Genomic DNA, 20,738 nt, shown 5'->3' on the forward strand with positions numbered 1-20,738 from the left:
TTCTTGGCAAATTTCCATACTATTTTATCAACATTGAATTTTAAGAAATTCAAAACCAAAAGAAAATTTGCTTACGAAATGTATGTTTGGACGTCTGAAAGAGCACATCTTGCGTTTGAGAAGGTGCCTTAATACATATCAAAAGGACGCCTTGACAATAGTCAGCCTTTTTCAAGAAAACTCAGAGAACCTTAGTAAGATTTCAATACATTTTGTCTCGCGATTCGCGTACCAATAACATCGTACTCCACTGACGCACAATCAGGTGCTTCTGCAGATTCTTTCAAGCTAAGCATCAACTCATCTTAGTTGCCCTTGCATTAGACGTTTATAAATTTTAAATGTCTCTTTGAATACAAAAAACAGCCCCGTTTTGAACCGTTGCCCACCCCGGTACCGCTGTCGCATTACTTTAGGGTGGCGTTCCATATTTCTCATTTTTTAAGAGCGTACTGTTGTCCCTGCGTCCAAGTTCCCGCTATTTGCACTGAGTGTCGATTTAATCGCCACTGCTTCGCCTGCGCATTCTCTGCCCTCTCTCTCATCCATCAGGCGTGTAATGACTACAAATGCCATTTTTCTCACTGCAGTCTAGCAATCCTTCCTGTTACACATTTGTGGTACTAAATTTCTCGTGGTTGGTTCCACCTCAAAAACTCTATGCAAGGTGAGTGAAAACGGGGGCAGTGCTACATGTCGTTTTCTGTGTTTTCTAACTCCTTGGTACACATTGGGCAAAGAGGATCTTCCTCTATCCTACGATTCCATAAATACTCTTTGAAACCGCCACGTCCACTTAGTATCTGCGTGAGATGGTAGTTCAGTTCGCCGTGATTCAGTTCATTCCATTGAGCTACGTCGCAAACTAGCATGAAGGTCGAACGCCCTTTACTCGAGGCCTTCCACCGTTCTTGCCACTTAGCTATTGTTTGTGTGCTAGCTCTTTTCTTGGCTTATTCAGATGGTCGCTCGATATTGGTGTTGTACTGATCGGCCATTTCGCTTGCCAGTAAGTCCACTGGGTTTTTCAGGGTTAGGACCAGGATCGCGTCGTCGGACACCGTCCGATAAGCACTTGCTATTCTTATAGCTGCAAGTCGGTATGCTACTATATATCTTTTTGACACTGGTGCTGCGTATAGTATTATCGAGCGTGTTGCTGTGGACAATAGCTGACTGTTAGCTCCGCTCGGACCACCAATGTTAGGCATTATTCGCGTAAGTTCTCCTATTAACTTTGGTAAGTTTATCTCCCACGGCTCTGAAGTGCTATTTGAAAGTTAACTTAGAGTCAACGTGTCCATGCCATATTGAAGTATTCGAAGTAAATAAAAAGAATGTTTGACTTTTGGAAGTCTGATAATAATTGAATTTATTAAAGAAATTCTTTCTCTTTTATAGCTAATTTCTTAACCTACACATTCATAATAACCTAATACTAACAAACTAAAAATATGTACATTTGTATTACTATGCATACATGTAGATTTGTATGCAAAGTCAGCAGATTGATATTCATGTAAAATGTTTGTATGTGAATATTTGGTTAATTCACATTAGTGGTCATATGTAAATATTTTGGTGACAAACTAATATTGACGATCGGCAGTGTATTGACCGGAGTGTGTGACTAGGCAGAATTTGTTAGGTGTGAACTGACAAAGGTTTCATATTCGGCATTCCATTGATGTTAGCGAACCGCTGTGCTAAGTCAATATAATGTATGTCGCATAATATTGTAATATGATTATGCTATTACTAAAATGTATTGGCATAGAAGTTCATGGTGCGTAATGCCGCAAATTTATTGCATAGGTGGGCATGACGCATAATGTTACAATATCCCACAAGTAGAAGTAAATCAATTCCCTATGCAGTCATCCCTTCCATTTGTCTATCGGTTTTATACAAGCCCAATCCCAACTTGGCAAATATTTAGATTTCATAGGATCTATCATATTTTCTGTTTCTAGATTATCTTATAACTGGGCTGATTCTAAGCAAAACTTCACAGACCTGAAAGTTTGGGAGGCTAAAAAAATCGTTACCGAAACAGACGCTCTGGTACCAAATGGTGTCGATACCGAAGCGTGTCGTACTGGATTCGGCAAATGACTATCTATAACAGTCCTGCAATACTTATCAGGACTTCGAAGAGGCTTTTGTGGTTTAAACAACAACACATAATATGATAAACCGTCTCATCCTACATCTTCTGGCACCAAAGAGACTTAATTTAAATATGCGGGGTGTCAGTATAGGCAGTCCTCCGTAAGAAAGCTCAACATATGTAACTCTATAGTCCCTAAATAGTTGACACAAGGCCGCTCAGCATTTGGATCCACACCTTCTTGCGCCATTAACAGCAACTCTTGCCTCCTTTTTTACTCACCCTTCAAGGATTTCGCCCTGCCATGCCAACTCATCCCCAATTCCTATGCTCTTATCACCTGAAGTGCAGTAGTTTCAGCACCATGCATAAACGTTACACTTAGTTCGGATAAGCGAGACTATTCAAGAAATTGTGAAAAAAATTTCCCTTGGTGGGGCAGGGTCGAGATAATTAGAAAGTTCTTCCAAAATGTAGAATCTTAAAATGGAGTATTAATCAACTTTTCGCTAAGCCAGAAAGTTGAGATTTTATAAGAGCCTTGACAATACATTAAATAAAGGAAAAGCAGATGTAGGAAGTGCGGGTAAGAGGAGGAAATGATCGAGAATGTTTTGTGCTAAAGCTAAGACTCTAGCTATTTTAGGAGTGGCACAGCTATCAGATCTAGAATCAGCAAGTAGCATAGGTTGTAAACCGATTCTAGTTCTTATCAAGAGGACGGAGTTGTTTTATAATATAGGTCCAGGTTTCTGATAGGGTTTCTCAGTTTCGTCGTTAAGAAACCACGGATCAGCTAGTTCAACCTAACCTAACCTATGTAGATCTGAGCAGAGAAAATACAGTGATACTCAATATCTGATTTACGTCCTAGCTCATTGCAGGCTGTTTTGAAAGATGTAGGAAATGCACATAATACCCCCCAATATAAATACGCTATAACATGATGTATTAATGCGATATAAGGGCGAATAAGCTCAGCCAGTTTGTTACAAATTCAAAAGTCAAAGGGCACAGTAACATGTAGCCAATGTCAATGGACAATCACTTAGCAGCGTAAATGCAAATATCATGTCTAAGATTTGTTTACGTAATACTATTGACGCATTAACAACACGACATTTTAGCAAGTGTGAAGGGCATGAAAGCTCAAGGCGCGCCGTTAAGCCCAATCTAAACTATATTTTGCCTAAACTCATTTCTCTAACTGTTAACTGTTAGTAGTAATTTATATTAAATTTTGTACTTAAGTCATTTTACTCTCCTTTCATTTTATATAGCGCATCATGGACTCCGCCGAGCAGGCCGCTCTCTCCGAGTTGGACTCTCAAAACTCACACAGTACTTCGGCGACGACAAATAATCAACATTATGATGCGCGCCGTATTAACGAATATAATTCAGATGGCAAACTGGCAGATGGTGCACGTCATATGGATATACGTTTCATGCGCCGATTTGAACGTTTACCTGTGAATTTAAGTCTCAGCTCAATTTTAGTTCCGAATGGTGTCTCACTAGATGATGGTGACGTGAAAACAGCACTACAATGGAGCGCACACCTCGATCCACTCTTTCAAAATAACATCGAGCGTGATCCAGCATTATCTTGGCAATATTTTGGTTCATCGACTGGCTTCTTACGCCGTTTTCCCGGCACTGCTTGGCCACCAGAGGGCTCGAAGGGTAGCAAGCAAATACATGATTTTCGTGCTCAAAATTGGTTCGTTCAGGCAGCATCATCCCCTAAGGATATTGTAATTTTTTAAACTAATTGTAGTTGCAAACACAGACTTTGATTTGGTTTTTCATTTTCGAACTTTAGATGATATTGCTGGACTCTTCTTCGAGCATGTCTGAAAAGTCATTTGCACTTGCTACAGCAACAGCGTTTAATATACTGGATACTCTGGGTGAAGATGATTTTGTTAACCTGATTACATTTGCAGAGGACGTTAAATCACCAGTTCCATGCTTTAAAGATCGTATGGTACGCGCTACACCAGATAATGTGCAAGAGATCAAATCTGCAGTGAAAGCAATTAAACTTCAAGATACAGCTAATTTCACTGCTGGGCTGGAGTATGCATTCAGTCTACTACACAAGGTATGTATTAGGGTGGCCCTTAAAGAGCAAATGAACAATTTTTGCAGTCCTATTAAAAAAGGTAAAAACTCAGGCATGCCTAGAAAACACCGCTTAACCCTTAATTTTTTAAGATCCCATAGGAAGTCCGAAGTTTTATCCCTGTGCGCACGTCCTAACGAACAACCATAAACCCATGGCCCCAAATTTCACGTCTCCATTTCGAACACTGAAAAAGAAATGATTTCAGTCCTTACCTCTCCACTTATCGTTTAAACCTGTTTGGATACGGTTACGCTTGCAGCAACATGTCTCGAAGAACAATTGTCCCTTCCTAACAGTCTTCTACTCCCTGAGGGCATTCTTCGGCTGCATGATATATTTTCCCAATGTAAGCATATTTATAATGTGAAACCTACGCTCCTTATACCAATCTCCCTTTCGTTCGCCCAAAACTGAAACTGCCAGTTTCTTTGGACTCTCATAAGAGGACTTTGATGATAATTTTTCCACTGATAGATGAGCCTTTGTGAAACAGACTATCTCCATCCGCCTCAGATCAGAAGGATTTTGTCACCCTACAAGAGGTAGTTCTTGTCTAAAGTTTTCTTAATTGGTCCGACGCCTGTCAGGTATAAGAGCAGCCCACCCGAAGACAGCGAAACTTCAAATTTTGTACAGCCATTTATGTTCAGCTCAGTTGTAAATTTGTCGGCTCGGTATACCTCTAGGACCTGGGAACCAGATTATCCTAACATCCTAAAATAGTTTGATACAATCAGGAGCTAGTTCATGCGCTCCCAGACCGAATCTAATAGTAAAAGTTAATTTATCTACCCATAGTAGCCCCATAATATCCCATCCACCTAATCCTTATCCGCGGCAACTCTCGTTTGAAACTGTCGGAACGCCGCAGTTTGCCCTGTTTGATATGACTTAATAGCTAGATCCAGGCATCTGCAAAAAAAAATGCTCAATACTTTCTATCTCCTTCTCATTCCTACAACTTCGATAGAGGTCATTTGGTGCGATTCGCATCAGACAGTTTCCCATTTATAACCTGATTAATGGACTGAAGGGGAGATGGATTAGATTGATAAGGGACCAAGTCCCGTTCTCATTTATGCGAAGTAAGGATTGTCGAGACACCTCACTAATGGGTTCCAGTGCTGTTTTGACTTACGCGGAAAATGCAGACGTGACGAAGAGTGTACACAACTAGCTCGGTTTGTTTAGTAGCGTTTCCGCTAGCTCATCAGCAACACAGTTCCCAAGTACACCACCATGCTCGCGTGACCCTTATCATCATTGCGGTGCACCTGTAGACTAGTTTGTTTAGCGACTGCCTGCAAATCTATTACAAGTTTTGAGAAAGTACCACTGCACTGAGGAGCTTTGGTCACTGCTTGACTGTCGGAGTAAATTGCAACAGACCTGAGATTCTTGGATAGTAGCCGTCGAACGGTCTCCTTATTATTAGGTCTTGATGCATTGCGATTTCTTTTTAGATCAAAAATAAACTTGTTCTAAATTTCTATCTTTTCAGTACAACCAATCTGGTGAGGGCAGTCAATGCAATCAAGCAATTATGCTAATCACCGAAAGTACTTCCGAAACTCATAGTGACGTCATCAAACAATACAATTGGCCTCATATGCCTGTAAGAATCTTTACATATCTTATCGGCTCAGATTCGAGTAGTCGTAGTAATCTGCATGAAATGGCTTGTTCCAATAAAGGATTTTTTGTACAAATAAATGATATGGATGATGCACGTAAAAAAGTTATCGATTACGCTTTGGTAATGGCACGCCCCATGATTATGTATCAAGCCGATCATCCTGTGCACTGGAGTCCAGTTTTTGTTGCAGGCAAATCAAGTGGATTGGCGCGTGATTCCGATTATCAGCGTCGTCTGGTGACGACAGTTTCAACTCCGGTCTTCGATAGACGAAACCATTCGGTGCGTGTGGCTAATTTACTCGGTGTTGTTGGCACCGATGTGCCCATCGAGGAGATACGTAAAATGATACCGCAACATAAATTGGGACCGAATGGATATTCGTTTATCGTTGATAATAATGGGCGTGTACTGTATCATCCAGACTTGCGGCCGTTGAGTGATGGTAATCAATACATAGATCAATTAAGACCACGGTACACGTCAGTCGACATAACGGAGTTGGAACTGCCGGAAACCGAAGTGGTTAACGAACATGAAATTGTGGAAATGAATAAGAATCTTATGTATGATGTGAGTATAGAAAGGAAGATATAATAGTTAGTGAAATTTTGTTGATAAATTTATTATTTCAACAGATGCGCAATGATATGCTTATGCCCAAGGAGGGTGAAACTGAATTCACGGTATTCAATCACTTTGATGGCATGAAGCGTGTAACGGCGCGTACGCACAGGTAAGACTTTTTTTAGTACGCCGACTGTCAACTTATCTCAACAAACTGTTCTTTTTAAGGTATTTTTATGGACCTATTGAAGATACGCCCTTCACCTTAGCTGTTGTACTGCCTGAAAAATATGGCAGCCATGAACTCGTCTCCCAACAGGAAATACGACACTCGCGCAGAAATGGTAAATACGAAAAAAAATCCTTTTAATAGATAAATTTTCATATCTTTCTACTCTATTCTTCACTATCGCACAGTGACCGAGTATTTCAAGGGAGATAATTGGCGCGTACATCCCGATTGGGTGTATTGTGAGTACAACAGCGTTAGTGATTTAGAGAAAGAGCGTGAAAGCTCTGGCGAATATCTCTCAGCCTCACGTGAACAAGAATTAAGTTTCAGCTCTCCAGAAGAGCAGGTAATACATTTCTTGGGACGTGCAGGTCGTCCAGGCTGGAAGTGGATGTCGGTAAGCAAGCTAATCAATTGACATATTAAGTAGTTTTTACTAGATCAATATTTTCAACACTTTTTCATTTATTTTCTCTATAGGTGCGTCCTAAACCACCGCAACCACACCATGCCATGCACGGTGCGACACCTGTCGGCCATTTCGGTCAACATTTGAATAACGTGCAAGGATCTCGCAAGGCTGAACCATATTATTGCGATCGAACCTTGGTACAGAGTTTAGTGCGCGATGCTATGGTAACAGATGGCTTAGATCGAAATTCAACTGTAACTTCAAATGGCAAAGAGGATAAACAGTATGTGTCTCTCAAGGACACAATTTCCGCAAGCATGAACTATATTACATTTTCTGTTTTATGGTTTTTGTTTATGCACTGTGCACAAAGTAGCCTCCGACAATGAGATAGTTGAAGGACGAGGTTTTATTAATTCACGGAAAGTTTGAGGCAGGGAAAGATTGTAATAAGAAAAGAAAAAAACTAGTGATAGTCGATTTTTTTTTTCAAGAAGATTTTACAAAAAATTTCATCGAGTTCAAGGGGGATTCAGAATGCTTTAGATTCACAAAAGGGTTGGGAAATTGATCAGGGGCCGTTCCAAATACTATTATTTCTAGTGCTATTCGCTTGAAATTCGGCACGGGAGTACCTCTTTAACAGAGATAATATTTGGGAAACTTTTCATACCGGAAGAGAACGAGGGGCCGACCGGGAAGTGAATCAGGGACCGAACTATTCCAAAAAATTTTATTAATAGAGAGATTCGCCTGAAATTCTGTACAGGGGTACATCTTTGGCAAAGAATACTTGTGGGAGTAGAAGAGAGAAAAATTGAGATTGTATAAGGGAGAAGAGGTGAGACAGGGATCAAATATGGGAGAAGGAATGAACGTAACAGGGAACAGATTTAGTGTCGGCTTTTTTTTTTTTTTGGACCGTAAGTGTAGGAAAAAGGACATTAAAGCCAAGTATGCAGCTTTCGAAGGCAAAATAATGATGTATCCATTATAAAAATCGGACGTCAAATAAGAAAGTGACAATAAAAATAACTATTTCGGCTACATTTTGCAGGATAAAAATTGATTTAAAAATGTTTCCAAAACCCACTCAACATAACCTTCAAATTTAGAGGCTGACTTTCACAAAAAAGTTTTTTCTGTACAGTAACCGACGCTGTCTAATGCCGCAAGATAGTTGATTTAGATGTTGCTGATTTGTGCAGAGTACATTTTAAGTAATCTTAGTTCATTTATTTATAATTTTTTATTTTATTATATTAAAGCACATTTGTATGCACTAAAAATCTTCTTTTATTACGTAAAAAAAAACTTCATCTTACATATATTTTAATTTAAACATATTTAAAAAAAAGTTCTAAGCACTAAAGCACACATTTCTTTTATTTTTTTATATTCCAACTCTTTTTCCTTATGAATGTTTTTCGTTTACTCTCTGAATTGTTTATATGCCTATCACATACAATTTTTTTGTTCAATAACAATAATTTTACTATGCAATCATAATATTCACCCAATCAATATATACAATATAAATATTAACAAAATAACTTTAGTCCAATCGCCACATTAATGGCAATCTTAAAGAGGTAAATTTGATTAAAAAAAGTTTTCAAAAAATCAACGATTTTATTGCTAAACTGCCTAACTGCTTTCGATTTGTAAGCTATGCAAGCTAAATTCTTTAGGTTTTGGTCAGATTGCAGACGCTTTTGTGTTTATGTCCTCAATGCTTTTACGAAACCACCTACAGTTGCTGGACTCTCAAACAAAGAAAATGTGATATTGATTTATCTCATATTTATTTATTAACATTTTTAAAAACAATGGGCCAGTTTAAATATCGAGTATAAAATCGCATGGACTTCCATGGGTCAATAGGAAGTTTCGCAAAGACATTAACAAAATGAGAATGCAGTTTTTGGCTGCTATTTTTCCATCCCCTTATAATATAGTTAAAACACTCGTATTGTTTTCGCATCTTTGGAAGAGGTTCATTTCTCATTCTTTTTTATATTTGCGCCTTCAGCCCCAGCAGGCGTTGTTTTGTACCAACCGTATCAACTTAAAAAAATTTCAAGATTTTTCTTTCTATCCCTCCTCCACTCCCCTCTCCACTTCCTTTCTTGTTCCCCCCTATCTTCCATTTTTCTCACACTCATCCCCCGCTCTAACTATCCCCATAGCTGTCCCTATCCCTCGGCTTCTATCGCTTCATCGGCCTCTTCCCCCTTTCCGATAGAACCTCCCCCTTTGTCCCGCTATCCTTTTCCATCTCTATCTCACTTTCGCCTTCTCCCTCTCACTATCTCTATTACTCTCATCTGCCTCTATATCTTCTCTGATTTCCTCCACGTCCTTCTTCACCGTTAAATATATCTATACCACGATCTCCTCTTTTACTTCTTCTCTTGGCTCTCTCATGCTTAGCACCACCCTTCCGTCTTCTCCCTTTCACTATCACTATATATCCCACTCCTATCTGCTCCTACCTCTTCTTTGATTCCTTCCTCTACGTCGTCCTTCGTTTTTAAATATATCTCTACTATTACACTTCCTACACTCCTCTTATTATCTTTAAATCTCCCTCTCCACCTTTACCTCTTCTGTTTGCCTCATCCACATCCACCTTTACCTCTACCCACATATCTACCACTAGCTCCTCTATTGCTTCTCCTTTTTCCCATTCTTTCTTCTTTCCTTTCGCCTTCATCTTGTCTCATCTTGTCCCATCTACCTCTACCTCTTTTTTGATGTCATCTTCCACGTTTACCTTCACCTTTAAATCCCTCCTCTGCTTCTCCTTCTCTCTGCCACACTTTCTACCTCCCTTTTCCTTAAAAAAGTTTGGCCCACATACCGATCTACAGGATAGATCCAAGTATTTATCCAATAAGAAAGTCACCATATATTAAATCCTCTCGTACCGCCTTTCATTTGGGATTTATTCTAAGTTGAAAGCTTCCCTTTGTTTAAATAAGTTTTGTACCGAAATCGTTTAGTCCATGTACGTTTTTCTGGAATCCACCTATAAACGAAAACTACATATACGGCTCGTACACAGCTAGCGTCGTAGATTGCCGAAGAAAATTAGCATTGATTTGCGTTACTAGACTGTCTTCGGCTGTGGCCAGATATGCAAGAGCTGAAAAAAATTGCTCAAAATTACATAAATGAGTGGCGTGTTGATTTTTTATATATCCACGTTATTAATGTAACGTTTGCCTATATTTTCAGACAAGGCTATCAAAAATTCTTAGTTGCCACATCTTTTGTCGCCACACGTTCTGGTCTTCTACGTTGGATTGACCACATCAAAAGGCCTGAGGACTCACCGGAACCGTAAGTTCTGCAAATTCGAGATGTAGTTCCGATTACAAATTACCTACAAAACCCCTTAAAATTTTCCAATAGCCATTTTAGTGAGGATAACGCCCGCGCGATGGATATGACCTGGTACAAACGTGCCGTAGACCAGCATACAGTCGAACAGGATAGCTTTGTCTATAGCGTACCCTTCGCCACGGGTTATGCGCCAAAAATGAATACAACGCTTGTAACAGCATCGCATGCAATATTCGTCGAACATCGTGGCCACAAGGCAATTGCCGCTGTCGTGGGCTTACAGTTTCAATTGGACTCTTTATCAAAGCATTTCATAAACATAACCTCTACTGTAAGTTATGCAATTTTGTTTCAACACAGTCTATTTGACCAAAAATAAAATTTGTATTTCTAGTGCACCGGAATGACGGGTTGTCGCCGAACATGCGCCTCAGATGATCTCGATTGTTATGTTCTGGACAATAATGGATTTGTCATTATCTCCGAGCAGGTTGAACATTCTGGCAAATTTTTCGGACAAATTGATGGCACTATAATGGATTCGTTGGTGCAAGATCGTATTTATAAACGAGTCACTGTTAATGATTACCAAGGCGTTTGTTCCGATTCGGATAATCCCTACACAGCTGCGAGTACATCATTGCGTCCTAATCGTGCTTCTGCTTGGTTAATGAAGTATTTTATATCGTTGAGTGCTACGTGGTTAGCTTTTCTACCGGCACCATTGCATGCTTGGCCACAAGATGATTACACTTATAATGAGGATGTATTTGAGGAACCTTCCTACACTGACGATTATGAACCGTTCGAGGATTACAACTCACCAATTGATGAGGAAATGGATGAGTTTTTCACAACAACTGATGTGGTGAGTCAAAAGTTGATAAAAAGTTCAAATTGGTCAGGTGTTGGCCACATTAAAAGCTCTGCACTCCAACCTTAGATGAGTTACTTAAATTTTTTAGTCCAACTGACGAATTTTTTGTCGACTCCGAGCAAAGTACGTTAGGCTATCGTTATAAAAAAATATTCATTCTGATTTGGTATATAACCATAATTACGATAGACGTCGATCCTAGATAAACCTTCCAAAGACTCGGTTACATGCAAGCTAAGCATTAGCATATCAAAAGCTTGGTAATGCAAGCTAGGCATTGTACTTAGGAACCCGCTAACTCCAGCTTAAGCCAATCGTAGCACTGTTTTCTCCTTACTAATAGTGAAAGCAGTGGCTAGTCGCTGCACCAGAACAGATGCGTTTAAGAAGGTAATCGCCTTGACCATTAAAACGCAGCTAGTGCCCTAGTAATGAATAAAGTACGAGGTATAACAAAGGCCCTCACAGCAGTACAATTCGACTGTGGCGTTTTGAGATTTATCCTCTACATTAAACTTTAAAAAGTCAAAAACATTTTACGCTCGTTGCTTGGGCTCGTGACACTGAAAATGGGTTCTTTTCGATAGTAAAATATTCTCGTTTTTTAGAAATATTACCAATTTAGTATTCTTGGATGAATATATGACAATGAAACCTCGACAGCTGTTTCGATTACACTTTGTAAATCACTTCAAACCGGTTTGTGCCGGGAGTGGAATTTGAACCCGCACTCTTCCGATGATCGATTTGTTGTTTTGCCTATTGCTATTCATTAGGGCTACTTATTAAGGGATAGTATAAGACCAGTCAGAACTCTTCTGCGCTCTGAAACGAGCGAATCAAAACAGAATTACATATTATTTCTTAATGTATATAAGGACTCTTTCTGCGGTGTTTGACCTACGATACCTACCAAGCATACGTTCCGTAATGCTAGCTTTGCCCATGGAACTTCGTTATGCTAAGGCTCTAAAGAACAGTATTGGCTGCTGAAATGGGTGATCTTCTTCTTGTAATGATAATGCTATTAGTCCTTAGGTTCCGGAAAATACCAGCATTAAGGTGTAGCCCGACTTTCTGGGGAACCATTTTATATGACCACATTGAACCTTTCAGGTCATCCAACCCTATCCTTCTTTGAGGAACTTGGGCTTTACCTGCTATTCAAACAGCATTCGTCACGTGTAGGTGAGGTTTAAAATTGGGCTGGAGAAGTTATGACTTGCGCTGGTAACCTCTTGAGGGGACTGCACTTCACTATATTGAATGTGGGGTGCTTGCGAGTGGCACTGTATAAACTAAATTAAACTCAAAACAGGTTGCTGGTATCAGTCCGATATCAATCTGTTTTTAACTTAATGTCGACTTCACGTTTATATATTAGCTTCTGAACTCAATGTCGTCGATCGCATGGAAGACTACCACGCTTTAAATTCCCATGGAAGGCTAACACGACGTTCCCCACTCAGCAGATTTCCATGCAATGCACTTCGTAGTCTAATTAAACAGGGTACATTTTGGTAATTTTCGTAATTTCTGCCCCAATTTTATTTAACAATGCCTCCGCGGTTCGCTACTACTTACTTACTTACTTACTTAATAGGCGCTTAACCTTTTATGGCCGTTTAAACGTTTAAAAGCTATAAAACAACGAAATTAATTATATCTACTCAAAATTCAATTAAAATTATTGTTTGGAAAGCAATGTTGCTTTTTCCTGCTATACTATGCAAGTATAATTGGCCATTTGGTCTTCCAAGGGATCGGCGACAAATTGTAGCGAAGTTCCAAATTCCGAAGAATTTTCAAACACGTAATATTATATACTGTACTAGCGGCCCGGTACGTGCTGCGTTACGTATAAAGTGAAATATTAAATCAAACTCATTTATTACAAAAACAAAGGTATTTTATTATTTGCTAGCTATTTTAAAACTTAATCCAAGACATTTGGATAAACAATATTTTTTGTTTTTCCATTTTGAGGAGCATGAATAAACAAACGGCTGGGGTACCGATTCTGGAACAGGCAACATAAAGTTGGCTATGTGAAAAACATGGTTCCTCCAAACTCACACCACAAACGTTAAGTGTTTGCCCTTGGGCTTTGTTGATGGACATCGCAAATGATAAACGCGCAGGATATTGTAATCGTTTGAATTCAAATGGCATATCAGTTGGAATCATAGGGACACGCGGTATTAAACAAACTTCTCCTTTTGATTTACCAGTTAAGATCGTAGCTTCAATCAAATTTGGCAATAAATTTTTCACTGCCAATCTGGTGCCATTACACAGTTTTGGTGGATTAATATTTCGCAATAATATAATCAAAGAACCCACTTTCAGATTCAAACAATGCGGTGGCATACCAGCCGGTTCTAATGAATTTAAAAATTCAATTGGATAATTCATTGCCTCATCTTGACTCATAGCACTGGCAATTGATTTATATGTGGTGACTACACCTGGGAGTTTTGCTTGAATTTGAAAATTAATGGCATTGATATGACTGTTCTTCGGTGCTAAAATGGCCCGTTCTCTCAACCAATCATGATTTCTGTAATTCTGAAGAATATTTGGAAAAACACATTCAATCAATTCATCTATCGATTTCGTAATTGTACAAAAATTGTTCGGTACAGTGATCAATCCGTTGGTTCTGTCGATTTTCATTTTGCCATCACCAATTTCTAACAATTGTCTTGAAACTAATGGGCAGCTGGATCATTTTGTAGGTGAATATGCATGTTAATGTTCAGTGTCAATTTTTGTACATATCTCCAAAGAACTGATGACTTCAAACAGGCATTTATTTCATCAGCAGGATTTGATCGAGGAATGACAGGCAATGTTTGTTGAAAATCCCCTGACAGTAATAAAAGGCTGTTGATTACCACGTAAATATTGCATTGTTCTATTAAATACTTCTAGTAATTTTTTATTCTCCTTTGTACACTCATCCCATAAAATAATTGACGTTAATCGCAGATCTTTTGCCATAACAGAATTTCTTGAAATATTGCAAGTTGGAGTTTCAATCACCAGTACATACAATGGCAATTTTAATGCAGAGTGTGCTGTCCGACCACCTTCTAATAATGTAGCAGCAATTCCCGAAGATGCAAGTGCCAGTGCAATTTTCCGTTCCGATCGAATAGTCGCTAAAATCAGTGATATAACGAACATTTTAGCTGTACCACCAGGTGCATCCAAGAAATGTAATCCACCTGCATTATTGAAAATGGCTTGCATGATTGTGTCATATATATGTTTTTGCTGAATATTCATTTTGGTTATATTCGATTGTACAAATAAACGCAAATCATTACAATTGAATTCCTGCTCACGTTGCAATTCACGATCAAACAGATCATGCATCTCACGATTTGGTGCGATCATACCCAATTGTACTAATATTTTCAATTATTAACAAAGTTTCGTTGTACATTTCCAAAGTTACCAACAAATCAGGATTTCTTGCATGATGACGCATACGAATTAAAATATCTTCTGCAATATAATGTTTATATTTGTTCCATAATTCAAGTGGATTTGATGGCATACATGTTGATAATATAATGGCAAATAGCATTCGTATTTGTTGAGGATGAGCCGAACTAGATGCATCATGAAGTGTTGAATCCCAATGTGCATCATCCTCCAACAAATTCAAAAGTTGGCATGCGTCAATGTCCCATATCCCCCCCCCCCCCTCTCCCCCGTAGATCCGCGCCTGCTACTAATATAGCACCCATTTGATACTGAGTAATTTCATCATTTGTATTATCACCAGCAACACCGAAAATTGCCATATCGATCCGTTTGTTTACATACTTGCAAATATATTTAATGGATTTGGCAGAATTACAATATTCCACATTTATATGAGCATTGAATATTTTCGATAATAATGGACAATATGGAACCACTGGAACCACCCAACGATTATCAACTTCAACTTCCTGGTTATGCATTCTAATGGTTGCCGCTTTGCCATTATCATTAGGTGATCTACGTCGATATAACGAATATCCGTCATTTCCCGTTATTGTGTCTGTAGTAATTTGCCTTGGGTATCGTTCCGAACACTTTTCATCAATCATACATGGTGAATTCACATTTAGTTCACCGCACGGTCCATGTATCATATTTTGAACGACAACTTGAAATAACTCAGGATCAGCAGTGTTATCAGGAATTTCAGCTGATATAAGGTTATCGATTTAATCCGGAGTTATTTTATGTACCAGCCAAATTAGTATATGTGCGTGCGGCAATCCCCTTTTCTGCCATTCGATGGAGTACATATGGCAACGCACCTCCCCAAATACATATAATTTCACAATTAAATCCATAAGTGCTTTACATTTTTGCCGAAAAACGCGTCATGATATTACGACCGGTTGTCGACTGTCGACTGTCCTGCAAATAAATTGCTTTTGATATCATCCCACTGCGGATTACATGTTAACGTAAGGAACAGATCCGGTCGACCGTATTTTCATACATAACACATTGCGTCTTGTGCATATTCGTTCATATTCGTTCATATTCCGTGAGCTACCAATATACGAAGATGGCAATATAGTTAAACGTCCGATGTCATTAATATTAGCATCATTCGCTATCGCATCTTGCAAATGAATGTATTGTTCAGATCTTAATTTTGCTTAGTTGAAACGAATAAAATTAAGACGTTCTGTTTCTATTTTGGCATACCTATCAACGATGTACTGATGATATAGTTTACCACATCTCAAGATGTATGCATGTTAATATGAAAACGTATAATCTGCTGGCTAAGTGGGATGAATCTGACCAAACAAATGGGTTTTTGGTGTGTTTTTCAAAATAATTTCACCATACATTGAGCGCTTTTCAGCGCCTTCAGGTAAAAATATTATATTGTTATGTGATTCAATATACCATTTTAACTGGTTGTAGTACATAAGAATGCAATCTCTTAACCTGAAGGCGAGTTCCCAATTGGTCTATATCTCGAGTCCTTAGTTACCCAGCGAAAAGAAAAGCCCTCTTTCATTAGCATTTACCAACAATTTACAATGAATACCCATGTGGTTCAAACACATCCTTGGTTATCCGGGTCCTCGTTTTGGTCTGTATCTCGAGACCCTAGTCACGGAGGGGCATGGAAAATAATCTATACTATAGCAATCATCAACAGCTCCCATTTGCTACCCATATTGTACAAACACATCCTAAAGATATACGGGTCCACGTTTTGGTCTATATCTCGAGACCCTAGTCACGGAGGGGCACGAAAAATAATCTATACTATAGCAATCATCAACAGCTCCCATTTGCGACCCATATTGTACAAACACATCCTAAAGTTATCCGGTCCACGATTTTGTCTACATCTCGATACCCTAGTCAGGGAGGGCCATGAAAAATAATCTATACTATAGCAATCATCAACAGCTCCCATTTGCTACCCATATTGTACAAACACATCCTAAAGTTATCCGGGTCCACGTTTTGATCTATATCTCGAGACCCTAGTCACGGAGCGGCATGAAAAATAATCTATACTATAGCATTCATCAACAGCTTCCATTTGATACCCATATTGTACAAACTTACTTACTTACTTAATTGGCGCTTAACCGTCTAAACGGTTATGGCCGTCCAACAAGGCGCGCCAGTCGCTCCTTCGCTCCGCCAACCGGCGCCAATTGGTCACACCAAGGGAGTTTAAATCGTTTTCCACCTGGTCCTTCCAACGGAGTGGGGGCCGCCCTCTACCTCTGCTTCCATAGGCGGGTTCCGATAGAAACACTTTCTTGGCCGGAGCATCATCTTTCATTCGCATAACATGGCCTAGCCAGCGCAGCCGCTGCGTTGATGTCTGCGTATAGCTCGTACAGCTCATCATTAAATCTTCTTCGGTACTCGCCATCGCCAACGCGTAGAGGTCCATAAATCTTTCGAAGAACTTTTCTCTCGAACACTCCCAAAGCCGCTTCATCTGCTGTTGTCATGGTCCATGCTTCTGCCCCATATAGCAGGACGGGTACGATAAGTGACTTGTAGAGTATGATTTTCGTTCGCCGAGAGAGGACTTTACTTTTCAATTGCCTACCTAGTCCAAAGTAGCATTTATTGGCAAGATTGAGTCTTCGCTGGATTTCAGTGCTGATGTTGTTGCTAGTGTTGATGCTGGCTCCCAAATAAACGAAGTCTTTTACTATTTCGAAATTATGGCTGCCAACAGTAGCGTGGTTTCCAAGGCGCATATGCGCTGACTCTTTGCTCGATGACAGCAGGTACTTCGTTTTGTCCTCATTCACCATCAAACCCATCTTTACCGCTTCTTTTTCCAGCTTGGAGTAAGCAGAACTAACAGCTCGGGTGTTTAGGCCGATGATATCAATGTCATCAGCATATGCCAGTAATTGCACGCTTTTATAGTATATTGTTCCAGTGCGGTTAAGTTCTGCAGCTAGTATAATTTTCTCCAGCATCAAATTAAAGAAATCGCATGATAGGGGGTCACCCTGTCTGAAACCTCGTTTAGTTTCGAACGGCTCGGAGAGGTCCTTCCCAATTCTGACTGAGCTGATGGTGTTGCTCAACGTCATTTTGCACAGCCGTATAAGTTTTGCGGGGAAACCAAATTCAGACATAGCGGCATATAGGCAGCTCCTTTTCGTGCTGTCGAAGGCGGCTTTAAAGTCGACGAAGAGGTGATGTGTGTCGATTCTCTTTTCACGGGTTTTTTTCAAACGGGTTATTGTACAAACACATCCTAGGTTACCCGGGTCCACGTTTTGGCCTATTTTGGCATTAATTTTTATATATGTATATAGATTTTTTACTTTTTCATAACAAGGAATACACAACACCACCGCCAAAGCAACATAAACCACATACCGGCCCACGCGCATCGCCAGACCCACAACATGCACGCCGTTGTGATATGCGCACAGATCTTTATATGCTACAACCAGAACGTCTAATTCAAGGCGGTCAAAATAATCCACTCAAGGTATGTAAATGCAAAAATAATATTAAAATTTCAAAACGTCATGCGGCGATAAACTTTTTTTCAGGGCAAACTGACGAATTGTCATGTGTCAGGATGTGAACGACCCTTTAGTGTACAGAAAATACCGCACAGTAATCTTATATTGTTGGTGGTGGATACACTATGCCCTTGCGGCTCAAAACAGTTGGATATAGAGCCGCTTGAGGAGTCGGGGACTATCGGTAGGTATAAACAGATGTTTTTTTAAGTATATTTTCTTAAACTTTTAATGATATTTTTTATAAAAATTATAGGAGCATGTAGCGCGCGCCGTCAATCGCAGGAAAGTGCAAAACGCCGGCGACCTAAAAAATGCATCAACTATCATCCTGAAGAAATAGAAATACAACAATGTGGACGTGCCACATCACTATTGCAGACGCCCATATCGCATATTATAGCGCACCTGTTAATGTTGGTCGTAACATTCTCTCTGACAAATGCGTGATACTAGATTCAGTAAAAATGTCAAATTATAAGTTATGGATTAGAAAAGCAAACCAAAACGCAGCAAACAAAAAACACAAAAGCAAACATCAAACTGGAGCAGCGAATAGTGGAGCTAACTTTTAATTATACAAGACAACAAGATAGAACAACAACATAAAACAACGCAACAAACAACCAACAATAGTAATGCCAATAAAATCTACAACAACAAACCCACTAAAAATGCAGCATAATTAGTTATTATACAGAAGTATATTTAAGAAATATCCTTTTAAAGAAGATAATTACTTATGTATGTAGCTTAGTTAATTAAGAGATTCACTTAAGTGCTGTTTTTTACTTTTTGTTGTTTTTGTGTTTGTTATTGCTATGAAAGAAAGATATGTAAATTTACTTGTAATACGCTTTTTCGAGAAAGGCATTTTCACTTTTCGTCATCTGCGTTATTAATTTATACTTGACAGGCCAATCAATACATAGGCGTCAAAGCGCACCTGCAGAACGGCAACTTATCTTTTCAACTCAGAGTTAGCTTCTAAGGAGGGGTTACATTTTTAACAAATTTTAAAACTAAATATAACTTGCCATTCTGCAAGTGGGCGGGCCTAAGTTGACTAGAGCTTAACCCCGCCTTTGGACTCTGAAACAAAAATGAACAGTAAAACCCTATGAAATGATAAAATGAGCTCGGAGCTTGCGTAAACATCAAAAGCGGCAGTTAAACACCAGTCACCATTAGATGCTGTATAAACTTGCACTGGATAACGGTTTTTTTCTAAAACCTATTTTCGAGTTGTTGGACAGATGCCAGTTTTAAAATAAGTAACCAGTTTCTCAAATCAAACGGGTTGTGTTCAAAAAGTATCGCGAATTTTGTGTAGAGCTTTCGATTTCTCGAACATGTTCGAGAAGAGATCGAGTTTCGAATTCCTCGTAAGACTCGCGAGATTCTCGAATCTCGAATTACTCGTAAGGCTCGCGAGCTTCTCGACATTCCACTTAATCGATTCATTGGCTGTTTTATATAGAGCTTACGATTTCTTCTGGAGCACAAGCCAAAATGTCCCCAAAACCACAAGTAAAAACCCCCGAAATGTATAGAATATAGCCAATGCAGTGACTGAATTGAAAGTCGAGAAGATCGCGAGTATTACGAGATTCGAGAGTCTCGCGAGCCTTATGAGTAATTCGAGAATCTCGCGAGAAGACGTGTTCTTGATGTCTCGTTGAAAAATAAAATATTGCGAACAAAATTATATGTATAATAAATATGTTTTGAGTTAAATGTCATTGAAGCAATATAATCAACAAAAAAGTCACAAGTAAAAAGGAACCAAGTGTATAAATACTGTCTATACAGCGATTAAATAAGAATATCGAAAAGCAGGCGAGATTTACGAGTACTTCGAGACACGAGAATCTCGCGAGAATTCGAGTTCTCGATTTCTAGGGTCTCGAAAATCTCGCTTGTGTTCGAGAAGAAATCGTAAGCTCTAATTTTGTGTTTTTTCAAAAATTATTTATTTATTCATGAATATCTATTTTGTCCCCTTCAAAGTAATCCCCATGAGATACTATACACTTGTGCCAACGGTTTTTCCAATCTACGAAGCACTTCAAAATCATTTTTTTTATCTTGTTCAGTTCCTCCTTCGATGCCGTCTTTATCTCGTCAATCGTAGCGTAGCGTCATCCTTTCATGGGCCTCTTCAGTTTAGGGAACAAGGAAAAGTCACAGGGGTCCAGATCTGGAGAAGACGGTGGATGCGGAATCATTAGTGTGTTGTTTTTGGCCAAAAAGTCGCGTCGAAATTGAGCAATTTTGGTATTAATTTCCCGGTTACCCGTCTCATGTCCAAATCATTGATAAAAATCGAATGGCACGATCCAATCGGTATGTCTAGGTCCTCAGCAACTTCTTTAG

At 39.2% G+C, this 20,738-nt stretch overlaps 1 protein-coding gene across 3 annotated transcripts in view; it reads left to right on the forward strand.

Annotated features, from left to right (window-relative positions):
- stol (stolid) overlaps window positions 1–19,873 on the forward strand; it is a 257,670-nt gene extending 237,797 nt beyond the window's left edge. Inside the window, exons 5-18 of one of the 3 annotated variants that reach the window (XM_067765622.1) lie at window positions 3,391–3,867; window positions 3,936–4,217; window positions 5,743–6,450; window positions 6,516–6,613; window positions 6,673–6,788; window positions 6,862–7,073; window positions 7,157–7,371; window positions 8,648–8,680; window positions 10,329–10,433; window positions 10,506–10,767; window positions 10,831–11,304; window positions 18,170–18,325; window positions 18,390–18,546; window positions 18,619–19,873. In XM_067765622.1, the coding sequence (XP_067621723.1) occupies window positions 3,391–3,867; window positions 3,936–4,217; window positions 5,743–6,450; window positions 6,516–6,613; window positions 6,673–6,788; window positions 6,862–7,073; window positions 7,157–7,371; window positions 8,648–8,680; window positions 10,329–10,433; window positions 10,506–10,767; window positions 10,831–11,304; window positions 18,170–18,325; window positions 18,390–18,546; window positions 18,619–18,812 (3,489 nt within the window). In that variant the 3' untranslated portion in view covers window positions 18,813–19,873. The remainder of the gene's footprint in view (window positions 1–3,390; window positions 3,868–3,935; window positions 4,218–5,742; window positions 6,451–6,515; window positions 6,614–6,672; window positions 6,789–6,861; window positions 7,074–7,156; window positions 7,372–8,647; window positions 8,681–10,328; window positions 10,434–10,505; window positions 10,768–10,830; window positions 11,305–18,169; window positions 18,326–18,389; window positions 18,547–18,618) is intronic. The other 2 variants (XM_067765623.1, XM_067765624.1) reach the window with 2 other exon arrangements.
- Window positions 19,874–20,738: the final 865 nt, after the last annotated feature.

The sequence above is a fragment of the Eurosta solidaginis genome, chromosome 2 (assembly GCF_040869045.1).
Source record: "Eurosta solidaginis isolate ZX-2024a chromosome 2, ASM4086904v1, whole genome shotgun sequence".
NCBI lineage: Eukaryota > Metazoa > Arthropoda > Insecta > Diptera > Tephritidae > Eurosta > Eurosta solidaginis.